At 48.1% G+C, this 16815-nt stretch overlaps 3 protein-coding genes across 3 annotated transcripts; all 3 read right to left on the bottom strand.

The window, feature by feature from the left end:
- Positions 1-1636: 1636 nt before the first annotated feature.
- Positions 1637-7418, bottom strand: LOC123095811 (pinin). Its single transcript, XM_044517379.1, has 9 exons — positions 7225-7418; positions 6963-7118; positions 6715-6858; positions 6476-6592; positions 4845-4916; positions 4098-4181; positions 3888-3988; positions 3488-3572; positions 1637-2191 (listed from the first exon to the last, which is right to left on the bottom strand). The coding sequence occupies exons 1-9, from the start codon at positions 7297-7299 to the stop codon at positions 1811-1813; spliced, it is 1215 nt and encodes a 404-aa protein (XP_044373314.1). The 5' UTR covers positions 7300-7418; the 3' UTR covers positions 1637-1810.
- A 3337-nt stretch (positions 7419-10755) lies between these two features.
- On the bottom strand, positions 10756-12620 carry LOC123099448 (putative UDP-rhamnose:rhamnosyltransferase 1). The gene is made up of 2 exons (XM_044521602.1): positions 12154-12620; positions 10756-11749 (listed from the first exon to the last, which is right to left on the bottom strand). The coding sequence occupies exons 1-2, from the start codon at positions 12571-12573 to the stop codon at positions 10793-10795; spliced, it is 1377 nt and encodes a 458-aa protein (XP_044377537.1). The 5' UTR covers positions 12574-12620; the 3' UTR covers positions 10756-10792.
- A 1336-nt stretch (positions 12621-13956) lies between these two features.
- On the bottom strand, positions 13957-15559 carry LOC123099449 (UDP-glycosyltransferase 91C1-like). The gene has a single exon (XM_044521603.1). The coding sequence runs from the start codon at positions 15477-15479 to the stop codon at positions 14079-14081; it is 1401 nt and encodes a 466-aa protein (XP_044377538.1). The 5' UTR covers positions 15480-15559; the 3' UTR covers positions 13957-14078.
- Positions 15560-16815: the final 1256 nt, after the last annotated feature.

Here is a 16815-nt window from a genome sequence, read left to right on the forward strand (position 1 = left end):
GGTGATGTCTACACCAAAATCGATCTTGTTTTAATCCACTTCTTCAATGGAACACATTTCTCCCCGAAAATGAGGGAGTCCCTCTAGCCTTTACATCTATCAATGCACACAACGTTCTTAATTAAAGTAATTTATTACATAATATCAGAAAAGAAACAATGATTGTTACAACTCAGGCATCACAGATCCTATTACTAGTCCGTCACCCATATGGGCTGAACAAAGCTTGAGCTGCCAACATCAATCGACTGCACCAAGAGTCCAGAGTACGTTCGTTTGCATGTGCTGCAGTAAGCACCAAGTATGTATCGGGTAAAACGATTGGAAACTCATTGTTAAAGACAATATCCATATAACCCAACATAAAGCACAAATTGGCGTAAGTTGTCTATAGCCCCGAAAGCTATTTCCCAAACATATCAGAAATACTATGGGGTGGTGCAAGATCGAAATACACATGAACAACTCACCACACAGGGGGCAAAAGGGCATGAAAGAAAACAAGATCTTTATTCTTTCTTCTTCGTTGTAATGGCAACACTTTTAGCTGATTTTCCAGTTCCTCTTTGCAAGGTTTTCTTTTGTAAGGATTATCCCCATCGTAGGTACCATATGAAGATCTTAATCTTAAATGTCACCTTTGAGTTTCTAGATATGTTTCACACCAATTGACTGTTTGTATTTATTATATCGGCATACATGAATTGACCGAGGAAGACCCAAACGAGTGGAGGCTCCACCTAAATACATCTCGTTCTTGGTCTAGATGTATATATAGGCGAACATTCCACTAATTCAGTCCACCATATCTACTTTGGACCTATGAGAGCTCACCTAAATCTAACACTTAGCGGTGCAATGATCACGACCATCTGCCACTGTTGCGTGTTGTGGTTGGCCAATTTGATGAAGAAAATGATAATTCCTCTATAAACAAATATAAGACATTTTAGATACTAACGTCTTAAATTTGTTTACAACGTGGGTATTATTCACTGAGAGGCGAGTTCTCCAATTACACGCCCTTCTAAAACCTTGTTTGGGCGCCGTTATTAACAGAAACAAAGCATGGCATGGAAACCTAAGAGGGGCGATAGCATTAACAGAAATTCTCAATATCATCCCAAATTCAAAAGGTGAAAAGTTTCCAAATTGCTCACTCGGTATTTGTTAATGTGTTCATGTGTTTGTATTCAATTAGTTCACTCTGAATGTCAACACTCAGTCAAAACCGACACTAAGTTTATTCTTTGAGGTCATCTACCTCCCTTCTTTCTATGCTCTCAAGTTTCCCTTTACCATTCTTGTGCCCTCACTTGGTCACAAACTCACGCCAGTGGAAAGTGCAAGGATCATGCCTTCTCATGGATGCCATCGAAGAGATCAGCGAGCGGTCATTGCCACTCATTAGAATTTTCGAATGAATTAGCAAGGAGAATTTAGATCTAGAAGGAATAGAACCATTGGCACAATAAAAGTGGTTTACCAAGCATACAACTTGAATGTACAGCGATCAACGTCATCAACAGTAGCTCAACCCCTGTACGCCGATGGCGCAGGTGAAGAACAGGTTGATCGCATGATGATTGTTTTCGCGGGTTGACACTTGATCTTAAAAGAGCTGACGCGGAGTACGTGCAAATGACAATAACAATAGTGAAAAGTATGTATATGGCCTCAACAGCAAACACAGCTCACAGCATTCCCAAAGACAAAAACCCAACAACAATACAGTCACAGCAGAAGAGGGCAACTACAACGATATAGAAGAATCGTAATGCCGAAGTGCCTACCTCGCAAATAACCTTGCCTATTGTGCCTCCTGCGGTACAGGAGCAACATCAGTAGCCTCTTCAGATGGCTTGGTCGGGTCCTCATTGATCGCCTCATTAACGCCGAGCACTTCATCCATCAGGTCGTCTTCCGCGGCCATGTCGTCCACATCCACATCATCATCCTCGTCATTGCCACCGTCGGGTATCCTCCGAGCCTTTGGGCCATGCTCCGCCCTGTGCGTGTCCAACTCCTTGTCCATTTCCTGCATGTTAGCAGGCACGTTCCCCCTCCGAGCATTCCGGGCATTCTGAATTCTTTCGAGCTGACTCTCAACATTAGACAGATACTGCTCCTCAACTTGCTTTTGAAACTGGGTCAGCTCCGTTCTGCGCACAGATTTCCATTCTTCAAATACCTGCAATCATTGATGGGAGTTAGGTTCGTCTGGATTGACGGATCCAGAAGACAACTGGTGATTTAAAAGAACATAAATAATTTTGTCACGTAACATTAAAGGTGGCACCAGGAAAACATGCAAACAGATGCTGGAAATAGGACTACAACTATAATACTATGTGATGTTCTCAATCCATTATTGCATTTGGCAAAAAAGATGCTGGTAAGGTCACTATGAGCCACCATGTTCCTTCACCTCGGATGCGCATTCATCAAAAGAAATCACAAAGCTGCTCCTGAACAAAGTGAATTCACACATGTGCAACTGATGAACTGAAACTTAATAACACGCCAGAAATTTTCCCAGCAAATTTTGGAATTCATGGCATGATGATGCACTACAGCATAATTTTGCAAGAGAGCCGTTATAGGTGACTTCATACTGTGCAATGTAATTAACATTATCAAGAAAATATACTCCCTCTGTTCATTTATATAAGACGTTTTAGCCGGTTCAGACACTGCCCTAAACAGTTCAAAACCAGCTGTCTGAAACGCCTTATAAAAACAAACAGAGGGAGTACTACTAATAAAGGTAAATACCACAACGCCTATGTACTATAAGGACCAGCCACAAGCAAGTTATCATAGTTCCCACAAGTTACTGCCTCCTTTCCGGTTTATAAGTCTTGTGTGTATCCCTAGATCTATACTTTGACCAACATAAGATGAGTTGTATAGTCTAAAATTTCTACCATTAGAAAGTATACGATTTGAAGTTTCTAACGATATAATTTTTGTGATATATAACTTGTATTGCGTTGGTCTATTTGTCAACCGAGAGATACGCACAAGCCTAATAAACCGGAATGGAGGTAGTACCAGGTTCTTATGTGGTACTTTTCGCTCCTCATAAATATTTCATAACAGAGAATTTTTGGCAACTCATTGATGTGCTTAGTATTCACCACAAAGATACAGAGGCTGCACTCCTCATAAATATTTCATAACAGAGAATTTTTGGCAACTCATTGATGTGCTTAGTATTCACCACAAAGATACAGAGGCTGCACTCTAGTGGTTTGACTGGTAGATAATTCAAATGGTAGACACGAACAGCACAGCAGCAAAAGAAGATATTGAATCTATTGCTGCCATTTTCACTCTGTGCATAGCTGAAATGTTTCAACTTCCAAATATGTAATAGATATAGAGTAACTATAAAGGGAAATCATCCTTCAAACATGTGCAGATCATGCAGTTGTTTATTTATTCAACAGATCATAAAGTTTTTTAGTAACTTATAAGAAAATACCTTTTCCTTGTTTTGCTCAACAATAACCGGATCATCAACTATTGGTTTAGCCGGCATGTAATAAATAGCTGGTTCAGCTTTTGTCCTGCAAATACAAATGGAATCAAACAAGGAACAAACATATAGTATAATGAGTGGATATGGAAACCCCTGTAGACATCAAACATCAAGATTTGCGTACAATCAGAAACGCATCTTCCCTCAATTTAATTGTCAATATGGATACTTTTGGACCAGGAATAAAAATAACCTGCAGCATGCACAAAATAAGAACAGACTCATCAAAAAACTAGTAGAATCCAACTACGCAAATAAGCAGCACAATGGAAGGAAAAGGGATACTGATCATTTATCAAAGTCAAAGTGAAGAACGAATAATGATGTAAAGCAGTGAAGTTACCTTAAGAAACTGGACAGCTTTTTGTGATGCTCAGACCACTGAATGTACAATAGCTCCAACCTCTTTTCTTCTGCCTTAGCAGCTACTCGAGCACGAAGCGTCTAAATAAGAGCATCTCAGGATTAAATCATTTGGAATACAAACACACCCAAGTTAAAATGAGTGAAATTAAAGCAGATGCATGTCACAGAAAAGTGAGCCGGAGATTACCATATCACGCCTACGCTTCTCAGCTGCTTGCTCCCGCTCTTGCTGCCGCAATCTTTCACTGTCCTCACGAGCCTTTTGATCAGCCTACATTCAACCGGTCATTTCAGTATTTCCCAACATGTTAAAGCTAATATTGAGAATACAAAAAAAAATAACATGATCATCTGCGAGGCACATAACTTCCAAGAGGAAACACTAAATTATGTTCCCTCAGAAAAGGAATACTGAACTCCTCAAAGTTGGAAAAGATCATTGATCTCCCTCAGATCTTGAGTTCAGTTAAGAATAGTTCAAGAATTGCTAGAGTGGCAACTGACACCCATGCTAAATATTTTATATCTATTCGAATCTTCTACCCACAGGTCTTTCCCCATGTTTGAAAAATACATGATGCAACTACACATGTAAGAGAACCAAATAAGCAAACAGTACACAGAGGGGAAAAAACATCAGGACACAAGACAAGTAATAATAAACATTTTCAGTAAAAAAATAACTTTGAAGTGATCAAGGGTTAATGTCAAGACCTCAAAAAATAACTGCAAGCCACCTGAGTAATTTCAATTACTGTAATACCACCAGCCTAGAGGCTTCCATATAGGGCCTGGCCTATATGCACACCAGGCAATTTTCAATTTGAAAACCATATATGAGAATAACAATCTACTTAGCTCATAGCACCCTGTGTATTATTTGAATGGCTAATGATGAACACAAGCAACAAAATGTATAAATATAGATAAGTACCTTCTGCTGAGCCTCTGATCTACGCATAAAAGCCTCTGAGTTGGAAAGTTTTTTGTTCTCTTGCTGAAATTTCTGCATTGGCAAGCATTAGGACGAATCAGATAAACTGAAATATTCACAAAGGTGAACACAATGGATTGTGAAATCAGTTGCATTCCTCTAAATTGGACTAACAACATTCAACATAATGAAGCATACATAATACATGTCAAACTCCCTCGGCGCCAAGCTACTGACAGTCTACACCTGATTTGACTTGAATAGTGTTCATTCATAATAGTTAATTATGAAGTTGTGTTTCCACAAAATGTATGATAGTTTTTTTTTTTGGCGGGGAAAATGTATGATAGTTATGCTTGTTAACTTTAGCCAGCAGACAAACTAGTACTTATTGACCATATAGCTTGCAAACACAAAGCATTTGCTATTATTAGTGCAATAGTGACATGACTTTAACACTGTATTTGCAGATATTAGGTCACATCGCTTCACATCAGGCCTCTAAAAAACTCTGCTACACCTATAACATTAAATCCTCAATGAATTATTTGCCCTGCAACCTCAGCCACAAGTTAACTAAAAGTTTATTCAGCAAACTTCTTTTCTTTATTCTTGCTCATAAGGAGCAGGTGCAACGAACTTAGTGGTAAAGTTGAAAAATGGGGGTGCAATACAAAAGTTCCAGCAGAGCAAATTGCATATGGCGACTTCCAACAAACACAAAAATGACAAGCTTACGATACAGTTTCATTAAAAATTGAAGCTGTGGAGTGTGCTAGTAAAGCAATGAAGAAAATTTGTTGCAGTAGCTCCTTTTTGAAAACAATGAACAAATTTCACGTGATTAAGGAAAAGCTGTAAGCAGGCAATGTTATTGGAAGTAATGGAAATTCCAAAAGATTGCCAGAAACTAAGGGGGCTGATTTTCCGCAGCACAGACAGATATTTGAGGGCAATGAAGTTCAGCATTGTGTAAACATAAACCAGAGTACCAGACAAACCAAGTATGGCGAATGATTAAAAGGGTCTTGAGGATTTAATTGTGTTCAGTACTAATAACTTGAATACTTTGGATGAATCAAACAGAAATTAGTTATAACTGCACCACCCGTAACACAACACCTGTCTGGAGAATAAGGAATTTAACGTTCTCCAAAAGATTTGAATATAAAGGAGTAGGGAAATTGGTTATAACCTATGCAGTCAAATAGAGCTATGCCTAACCTAGTAAACAAACTAGGAACGATCTGTTCACCAGACCAGTTAATAAATTGCCAATAGTTATGGGGTAAAAGAAATGAGGATTTGATGATGGAAGACCACAAACTGATTGAGAAAACTGCTCAGTTGATGAAAGAAGCAAGTACCCGTCTGTAGCCAAATTGGCAGAATATTTCCTGTTTCATGCTAAAAGTTGCAGGACAAAATCAAACCTTGAGGATTCAAAAATTCACTTGCCGTTTGTACTTCTACTAAATTAGTATATATTCTTACCGAATGACAAGTTAATTTACCATGTTCGATTACACAATACCCAATCCAAAGCAATCAAGAAATACTGAAACAAGAAGGAATTATCACGATTTCTAAGCACATGGATCATCTCATTATACGTCAGATGAATTTGTTACCTCTAGCGTGCCAACAAGAAGCTTCCCCAGCATTCTCTTGTTCCTCCTCACCAAGCTCTGATCCTCTTCCTTGGGAGCCGGCCTCGGGAGAGGCTCTGGCAGCTGATTATCAAGCTCCTGCAACCAAATAATACCCATATAAGCGATCTCCCCAAAAAAGTATGTGGAACCCATCCACAAGCACGCGCGCACACACACACACACACTATCTCCTCCAAAATCCCATTCCCCTTACTCACCCTTCTCGACACCCACTGGCTCCCATCCCTCCTGAACCCACCACCATTACTGGCCCCCCTCCTCTCACCACCTTGAGCGGCAGTTGGTCCATCCTCACGCCCCTCCGCCCCCGCATCATCCCCATTAGTTCCAGGGCCATCCACCTCCGTACATCACGCCAGACACAGAGAACAATGTTAGGGTATTTGACAAACCAACAAAACACAACAGGATTGACGAAAAACAAATGACAAACGGGGGCTCATACTTTAACCACGGCAGACAGAAGCCGGCGCTTGGGCTCCGGTTGGTCCACCGGCTCCGGAGCCTGTCTCGCGAAGCCGCGGAGCGGGCGGGGGCCTCCGGGGCCGGTGGCGGGGGCGCCGCGTCGGAGGCCACGGGGGTCGCGCAGGCGCTCGCTGATCTGCGGGAGGGGAGGAGAACACGAGGACAAGCAAACGGGTCAGGCGAGACGCCTCGATGGCCACGGAGGGGAAGTGAGAGGGTGGGGAGGGGGGAGGGAGAGGGACCTCGCGGTGCTGGCGCTGGAGCTCTTGGAGCTCGCGGCGGATCTCCTCGGCCGTCTTCTCCGCCGCGGCGGCCATCGTCGTCGTCGGCGAAGGGGAGGGAGGGTTTGGCTTCTGCGCGAGGGAGGATGGGGCGGACGGATGCGTTGTCGTTCGGGGGTTTGGATGGATGCCCTAGGATGCGGTGCGTGGATGCGGGTGGTCTCGGCCGTTGGATCTTGGCGTGCCGTCTCCGTCGCGGTTGGGCCGTGGTCGCTTCGCCAGGTCGGTTGTTGCGGTCCGGTCAGATCAGCGTGTTTGGTTGCTTCTTCGCTGCAGCCTGGCTTAGCTCACCATGGCTCAACGGAGGGTGGCTGAAAAAATACAGACGAAAAACTAACATCCGCACATTGTTTCGTTGCCTCGCATCTAGTCCACTTGCATTAGGAAAACAATTTTGACATAGCATTTGGTTGTCTGTATTGCCTCGGCTCACGCAACTACACGGTGTTTGATTGTATACGCGGGATATGATTAAGAGTTAACAATTGCACTTAACACACACAGTTACAATGTGCCTCGCGACTGCGGTGGACGGTGACCGCGGCGCCGCGTCCGACACGATGAGCGCGGAGTCACGGGCGAGCGTTCCTGCCGGCGCCGCGACGAACTAGTTGCTAGCGTCGCCGCCGCACAGAAAGTCCTGCGGAGGGGACGGGGGAGCAGAAATGCAGTGTGTGTCGACTCATGGCGATTGTGGTCGACGGTGGTCGTGGCGTCGCGTCCGACACGACGAGCACGGAGTCGTGCGCGAGCGACCCCGTCGGCGGCGTGGCGAACTATTTGCTAGCCTCGTCGCCACAGAGAAAGTCCGCGCAAAGACAGTGGACAGAGAAGCAGAAATGCAATGCTCGCGCCTGGCAGCGTCAATGCAGTAGGATGAGAGAGGGGAGGCCGAGATGACCGATGCCGTAAACGACTCCAGTGTAGTAGGACGCGGGCAAGGATGTCAAGGGGAATGGCACCGACGTCGAGAGGGGCGAATAGGAGGGCTCTGAGGCAGAGAACAGAAAAGAAGAAATACAGTGTGCGCGCCATCATAAAGTCATTGCAGTAGGATCATGGAGAGAAGGCTAAGATGAACGACGGCGGCGATGACGCCATTGCAACAAGATGCGAGACTGGCCTAGAGGAATGATTAAGCAGTGTCTTAAATCACACCACACATATGCATATGTACCATCACAAGGAAGTCGTAAATCTTCTAGTTTACAATTGTCGAAACAGAAAACTTGCAACACGAATGTCGTGTGAAATTGCGAGATTAGGCTACTGGTCAAGGGAAATTTCAAAAGGTCGACTGTGTGCGACGAATTTGACAAAATTCGTCGAAAATAATGAACACAAAATTGAGCATTTACTGTTTACGAACCGATCGCAAAAATGGAATAGTTTGTGCATCTTTCCGTGTAGAGCTTATCTTGAATCGAAGCACCGTTGTGGAGATTAGAAAGGAGAAGGAAGAAAATAAATTAGAGAGGAGCTTACTAGAGGTAGAATGTGTACGTGCTCGCATCCCGATCACCCTCCAGCCTCCTCTCGTGTAAGGGGCCCACCCATGTGCGCTTGTTGTGGCTCAGCTCGGCCTGACTCGCTGGAAACTGCCAATCTGAGCGCTTCCAGTGAGACATGCCCAGAGATGCTTTGATTTTCGTGCTATGTAGCCCCGAGCATAGGCAACCAAACAGCTCAGTTTCTTCCGGTACGGGGCCTGGTTGCGTCTAATGCAGGCAACCAAACACGTCTTAGATGCAAGTGCGACCAAGGTTCTAAATAGTATTTCGGTTCCCGGGTGTAATCCGATACGGAAAAAATTGTCATAATAATTAAAAAAATTGAAGTTTTTTTTAATAAACTTGACTTTCTATCGCACTAATATATAAATTTTCGTGAATACACAAGACACTCTTTAGAGTATTTTGGGCTAAAAAAATTGCCCTGAAGTCAACCCGAGGTTTTCTTTTCGTGAATTTTTTTTACGAGTACAATGGAAGGACAAGTTTATTTCAAAAGAGTGTTCAATTTTTTTGACTTTTTATTTAATTACTATTTTTTTCATATAGGGTGTATATACACTCATAGACCCAACGCCCGCGTCTGATATGTCAATTACTTTTTGTGCGGCGGCTGAGTCAAATGGTATGAAAAATTATGGCAAACAACGATTTTTTTAGCTTTTTTCAATCATGCAAAAAAAAGAAAAAAAAAAGATACAGTCAAGCATCAATATCATATAGATACTTGACATACAGTCACAACAAAGCAAAGCCTGGCATCCAGCCAAACATAGCAGCAAAGCATCCAGCTATATACAAAGGCATAGCATTGAAGCATCCTAGCCATAACAAAGCAAAGCTAAATTAGTGCTAAATCACTCTATAGCTCGCCATTAGCAACAAAATCCATTTCTAGCGAAACACGCATAGTTGTAGGGTGATGCCCCTCCAAACGATGCAACCAACTATTTGAAACTTTGAGTGTGGATTATCTGAGATGTACAGTTTGTTTTTATTTTCTTCACGAATGACCCAAATCTTTGTTGACTCAAACAGGGTTACATCTGCATGAATGAGAAAGATGTGGCAATACACTGCGGAACCTAGTGTAGTAAGAAATAAGTGTTCTTTTATCTGGCTTATATATTAGATAAAGAGAACATCGGGTACACGCGTGTAAGAGCCTGTACTAGGTAAAAGCAAGGACCACCTTGACCTTATTCACATCATGTTTACAATGAATGATCTAGATCCCTCCATGCTCTCAGGCCAACTCTCAAATCAAAAGTCCGGACATTGGATCAACCCAAAACTGTTGAGAATCGGGTCATGTGAGCCAGATAGCATTGAGCAAGACCAACACTAATTCGGGAGACATCTCAATTTATGTAGGATTGAGCAGGGTGCACGCAAAGAGTTTGAAGACAGGGTTTAGCTCTAGGTTTGTTTCTTTTTTTTGGGGGTTGTTTTCATCTCCCAAGCAAGTTGTTGGGCATTCGAGGCGATTCAGGGAAGCTTAGTAGAGGGAAAAACCGGCAAAAAGTGACATATGAGCACGGGGGTACTGGAGCACGTTTTGGGAAGCTCAAAAAAAAAAGGGATTTCACGGCTTGAAAATTTCTAATTTCTGTGTACATCAGTACATGCACATATAGAAGTGTAGTATAACGGGCCAAAATTTCACCAATATACAGCTTGCATGTGAGAGGTTAAAAAAGACAAATACATGCAAATTGGGGCTTGTTTTTAATTGCTTCTGGCCCGAAATATTTTCTTTTGTGTGCAGCGTACAATACAGCATATTACTGACCGAATTTTCAAAGGTACTTAGACCACATGCATACGTATTTATTTTATTTAAAAAAAGAGACCTTAGGCTGTCCTTGGTCTGCCATGAACCAGTCAACTAAAAAGTTACCACTCCCCCCCCCCCCCCCCCCCCCCCCCCAAAAAAAACTAAAAAGTTACCACTAGACCAAATTTCACATGAATAAAATCACATGTATCATGTGGAAAAAAACTAACTAAAAATGCTTTCATGCCTTGTAGGATCTAAGCTGCTGAATAAACCCATCGATGCACCTTTCATGGCATGCGCTGTCGGCCACGGTCTCCTGCATCTTCTTGGCGTTGGCCGTGAAGGCCCTCCGGCCGTCTTCCTCCATGGCGACGGCCCGCACCGTCTCCGCGACGTCTTCTCGGGTGAACGATCCGTCGCTCTCGTTTCTCGGCACCTGCATCCCGACTTTCCTCCCCTCCATGAGCCGCGCGTTGGGCCCCTGGTCGCTGGAGATGGGCAGCATGATCAGCGGGTGCCCGAACAGCAGCCCTTCGATGGTCGAGTTCCACCCGCAGTGCGTCAGGAACGCGGCCACGGCGCCGTGCGCCAGCACGCTGATCTGAGGAACCCACCCGGTCACCACGAGCCCGCGGCCGCACGTGCGCTCCTCGAACCCCGGAGGGAGGATGTCGGCGTCCTGCACGCCGCTTGGCTTCCGCAGAGCCCAGAGGAAGGGTGCCCCGGCGAGCTCCAGCCCCAGGGCCAGCTCGTGCACCTGCTCCGCGCGGAGCGGCACCTCGCTCCCCAGCGCGACGTAGACCACTGACATGGCCGGCTGCGCGTCGAGCCAGCGCACGGCGGCGTCCTCTTTGCTGACGCCGCGGCCTCCCTCGGGCGAGGGTGGGAGGAGGCCGAGAGTGACTACCGGCTTGCCCGCGAGCGTGGTGAGGGCAGCCACGCTCTCAGGCTCCCACTCAGCGCAGCTCCGGATGGCCACGAGATTGCTCCTCGTGAGCGTCAGGAAGTAGCGCTCGGCGACCGTCATCCCCGACGCGTTCTGGGTGATCATCAGCTTTCTCCTCTCTGTCTCGAAGCTCGGCGCTTCTGCTGCCGATCGCTCTTTTCTGACGGCGGTCGCGGCGTGCTCGGGCACCCCTCTAGCCCAGGCGGCTATCACAGTTGCGGCTCCCAGGAGAAGCATCGCACATGGAACCTATAGCAAATCACAATATTACACGTTGATATACTCCCTCTGTCCTATAATGTAGTGCATATATTTTTTTTAAAGTCAAACTTTACAAAGTTTAATCATGTATAGAGAGAAACATATTTGTATTTAGAATACCAAATGTCTATCATGGAATACATGGTGAGTTAAATATTCATATTGTATGTTTGACATTATAGATATAGACGGTTCATCGAAAAAAAATATAGATGTAGATGGTTTTCTTCATAAACTTGCTCAAAGTTTGCAAAGTTTGATTTTTAGAAAATCTATATGCACTACGTTTATCGTTTATAGTAGAACGGAGAGAGTATATAATATCGGCGGCATGGATCGATCTAATTGCGCATATGGAACTGAAGCAACGGAGGAAAAAGGCTTCTTCGAACCTTATATTCGACGGCGGACGCGGCGGCCCAGTGGTGGAAGGTGTCGACGATGAGCCAGTCCGGCCTCTTGCCAGCTCCCTCGGCGCACGCGGCGCGCAGGAACTCGGAGAAGGGCGCGGCCAGGCCGTCGAAGGCCTTCCGGAGGAGCTCGAACTGGTCGTGCGGGACGTCGTTGGTGGACTCGGCGCCCTCGGGGAGGCCGTCCACGCGCGGGAGCGGCAGCGGCACGAAGTCGACGAGCGGCGCCACGGCTGGGCGGACGGGCGGGAGGCGGGCGATGTTGCGCGGCGTGGAGACGAAGGACACGCGGTGGCCGCGCGACGCCAGGCGCTCGGCGATGTCGAGGCACGGCAGCAGGTGGCCGAAGGCGAGCCACGGGCAGATCACCACGCGCAGCGGCGAGGAGTTGCCGTCGTCCATGGCGAGTATAACAACAAAACAAGTTTCAAGGCTGGCGTGCTCGCATAAGTTACGACGTACGCGCCCCAGGTTGAAAGGGCTCCTTCCCATATGTAGACGAAGAAAGCAGTTGGTAAGGAGCTGGAATTGACGCTTCCTATGCTGCCAACTGGCGTCACTAGTGGATTAAGTATACAGGGCAACGTCATGGACGGAAACTTGTATTTTTTCTAACGAAAGCGGCACATGCATCTGGCACAGATAGTCAGACGATGAGATCCCGTTTTCCATTCTTCTCAGAAAGAAAATATTGGGCAACTGTCAAACTGTCAATTCGCATTGCTGCCGGGGCGCGGCGGATGCCGGATCCGGCGACGCTGACGGAGGAGGAGCCGCCGGCCAGCCAGGCATGGCCAAGCGGTCACCGTCAAGTATAGGGTAGTTTAGCGTTTTTGTTTTAAGGCTTTTAGTTCACCGGATGAAATATCGTCCTGTTCTATACATTCAAGTATAAGGTAGTTTCCACGAATTTTGTCCAAGTTGATTGAAAAAGTGTTTGAAATGTATGCGGCCAGCATTGGATGGCAGCCTCCCGCATCCGTGTCCACGGACAGATGCGAGAGAAAACTTGCCGGTTGGCGTTGGAGATGCACTAAGGAGGTTAAAAATACTACTATCAGTCTAAAGAGTTGTATCAATCACCAATATTAAAGCGCCCAAATTGACCAGCATATGGACGACTCAATGGAGAGACAACATTGCATCGTGGCATGCGGCAAGGCATCAAACTGCATGCAATTCCGCGGGCAAAAGAAGGTGTGAAGACAAGGCATGCAGGAGCTAGATCAATTTGTAATTTCGTATGCTACTAGGCAAAATACTTGGATCTGATCTTTGACGCTCTATTCGCAATTCGTCCATGCTTTGGAGCGCTTCTCGTGTTCTCTCTTCCCTCTGAGATTTGAAATGAGCGTTAGGGTTTGATGCATGAGTACAAGGATCTGGCTTGCCTGCTCCCTCTCCATGCTCCCATCCGTGCTCCCACTTCATCCTACGGCTGTTCTTTTCCCTTTTTCTTTTCTAATCTAATCATCTCCCCCTGATTTTCAGGGGATGGGGCCGGGCCTTATTTTCTTCCAATCAAATCAAGCCACGTATGCGGGAGCACGGATGGAAGCATGGAAGGGAGCAGGCAAGTCTCGTCCCGAGTACAAGCGAGGGAATGGCCTTGATGCATGCCCTCCACGTGCCTAGACGTAGGTGCATGCATGCATACGTAGTACGTCGTCTCCTCTCGATGCAAGGACCGGGCGATGGAACCTTAAAAAGCTAAAATAGTACATACAAAGGAACATTCCGTCGAACACTCTGGGTGCAAGAGCACACACATGCTCGGCGGTGAAGTTCTGCCCCTCTCTCCATTCTTCATGTACTACCAAGAGAAAAAATCAACTTACGCCAAACAAACCAATCTTTTCTCCGTCATGTCCCAATATGTAGCTCAAAAAGATTTCCTACCCAGCTGCCTAGTTCCTACAAGATCGTAAGTGCTGAATGAACAAGTCGATGCACCTCTCGTTGCACTCCATGCTCGCCACGACGCCTTGCAGCTTCTTGGCATTGTCCGCGAACACGCTTCCCCCCTCCTCTACAATGACGGCCCGAACAGCTCCGGCGACGCCGTCTCGGGAAAATGAACCGTCCTCCTCGTCCCTCGGCACCAGCACCCCGACCTTCCTCTCCTCCATGAGCCGTGCGTTGGGGCCCTGGTCACCGGCGAGCGGCAGCATGATCAGGGGGTGCCCGAACTGGAGCCCCTCCACGACCGAGCCCCACCCGCAGTGCGTCAAGAACGCACCCACCGCGCCGTGCGCCAGTATGCTCACCTGAGGAACCCAGCGCGCCGCCACCAGCCCGCGCCTGCCCGTGCGCTCCACGAAGCCGTCTGGTAGTAGGATGCTCATGCTCTCTCCGTCGCCGTCGCCGTCGACCGGATTCCTGAGGGCCCAGAGGAAGCTCGTCCCGGAGAGCTCCAGCCCATGGGCCAGCTCGCGGAGCAGCTCGGCGCGCAACGGCGCCTCACTTCCCAACGCCACGTAGACCACCGACTTGGCCGGCAGCGCGTCGAGCCACTGAATGATCGCAACGTCCTCGGCGTTCTCGCTGGCGCTACGGGCTCCGTCGGGCGGCGGCGGAAGCAGGCCGAGCGGGACGGCCGGCTTGCCGTAGAGCCTCGTTAGGAGCGGGAACGCGTCGGGCTCCAGCTCGGGGCTGCTCCGCAGGGCGATGAACTTGGACCTCTCCAACGTCATGAAGTAGCGGCCCATGACGGACACCCCCGACGTGTCTTCCGCAGCGAACTGCTCCGTGGCCAGCTCAGCCTCGAACCTCGGTGCCGCGTCCATGGACCTGGAGACCGCCTGCCGCTCCTCCGCGCGGGACTCCGGCGGCGGGCCGGCCAAGGCCGCGATGCCCGCAGCGCACGGGAGAAGCATGGCGCACGGCACCTCGCGCTCCTCTGCGGCAGCGGCGACCCAGTGGTGCACAAAGTCGGCCACGACCCAGTCGGGCCTCCTGCCGCCGGCGCAGGCGGTGTCGAGGAAGGCCGCGAACGGCGCGGCAAGGCCGTCGAACGCCGCCCTGTGGAGGTCGAACTTGTCGGGCGGGACGTCGCTGGTGGACTCGGCGCCGTCCGGGAGGCCGGTGACGCGCGGAAGCGGCAGCGCAACGAGGTGGACGAGCGGCGCCAGCGTGGGACGGACCGGCGGGAGGCGGGCGAGGTTGCGTGGGGTGGAGACGAAGGACACGCGGTGGCCCCGCGCGGCCAGGCGCTCGGCGAGCTCGAGGCAGGGCAGCAGGTGGCCCATGGCGAGCCACGGGAAGATGGCGACGTGGAGAGGCAAGGACTCGGACTCGGGGGCGTCCATGGCCAACGACGGGAGAGGTCTACAGCCGGAAGCAACAAGGAATTGAGGGCGGGAGGCAACGGTGCACCATATCTCTCTGAAGGCGCATAAAACAATGGGATGTTGATGCTGATCGATGGAGCATTAGTCGATGTTCCGACGGCAGCAATGCGAATTGACAGTTTGAAAGCTACCCAATCTTTTAAATCGCCCAACTCCATACCAACTGTAACGTTTTAAATCGCCCAAGGGACACACAATGCCATCCATGAGCTGAATATACTGGATACCTATTCGCCCGAGTCTGTCACTTGTACAATTTTGTGTTGTGTTGGCAATAATCCTAGACCCATGGGCCTATTACGGGCTTTTACGTGATTATTCTTCTAAACTAATTTCTCTCCCCCCCCATTTTCAGCAGAGGTGGGGCCCATGCTCCGTCTTCTCCAATCCCCATCGCCCGTGTCTGCTATTCCGTAAATCCTGTAATAGTCCTGTCATGCGTCTAGCATTACCGTCGTCCGAGAGCGCGCGCGGCACAAGCAGCAAAGCAAATGGATCTGATAACAGGTCCACATCCATAGGCATGGATCCTCAGACAAGCACAAAAATATTATGTTTAGATCCTCAAAATATTATGTTTAACAAGTTCACGACGGTGCCGCGCGCGCTCTCGGGTGAGATCGCCGCCGCCGATATTCGTAGAGAACCTCAACATAATGATGAAGAAGCTGCGTGAATGATGGAGCTGCGTGGTTGATGGAGCTGGCTTCGGCAGGTCATGGGGTCGTGTGATCTTTTTTTCGGGGAAGGGCACCGTATACGTACGGGGCTTGGATATGGGCTACGTCGGGCCGAAGAAAAAAAAATATCCGGCAGGGTCAAGAATACCCTAAAAAAATTGAGTTAGGGGGGAGCGCGCGCTGAAGCAACGCACCTAGTTAGTTGTCATGGTAGCCCAAGCTTGGGCTGTTACCATGGTTGATGCACGTCGCGCCACGACAGCCGAGATCAACCAGCATGCCCAGCGTGCTTTACGCTCCAAAGTCCTCGATGGGAGTCCGGACACCGAACCTCACTACTCGATCGTCCTCCACTCCTGTGGATCCCGTCGATCGTCCCTGCGTACGTACTGTGGTCCGTCGACCCTCGCTGCAGCTAGCGCGCGGAGATGGACGCCGCCGCCGACTCTCCCCCGCCGCACATGCATCGTCGTCTTCCCGTGGCTCGCCTTCGGCCACCTGCTCCCCTTCCTCGAGCTGGCGGAGCGCCTCGCGGACTCCAAGTTGGCTAAAAACTAGTAGTACAAGCTGGAGGATTTCCACACAAACAAAAGCCTGCATTTTCGTAGAGACCA

The sequence above is a fragment of the Triticum aestivum genome, chromosome 4D, assembly GCF_018294505.1.
Source record: "Triticum aestivum cultivar Chinese Spring chromosome 4D, IWGSC CS RefSeq v2.1, whole genome shotgun sequence".
NCBI classification, from domain to species: domain Eukaryota; kingdom Viridiplantae; phylum Streptophyta; class Magnoliopsida; order Poales; family Poaceae; genus Triticum; species Triticum aestivum.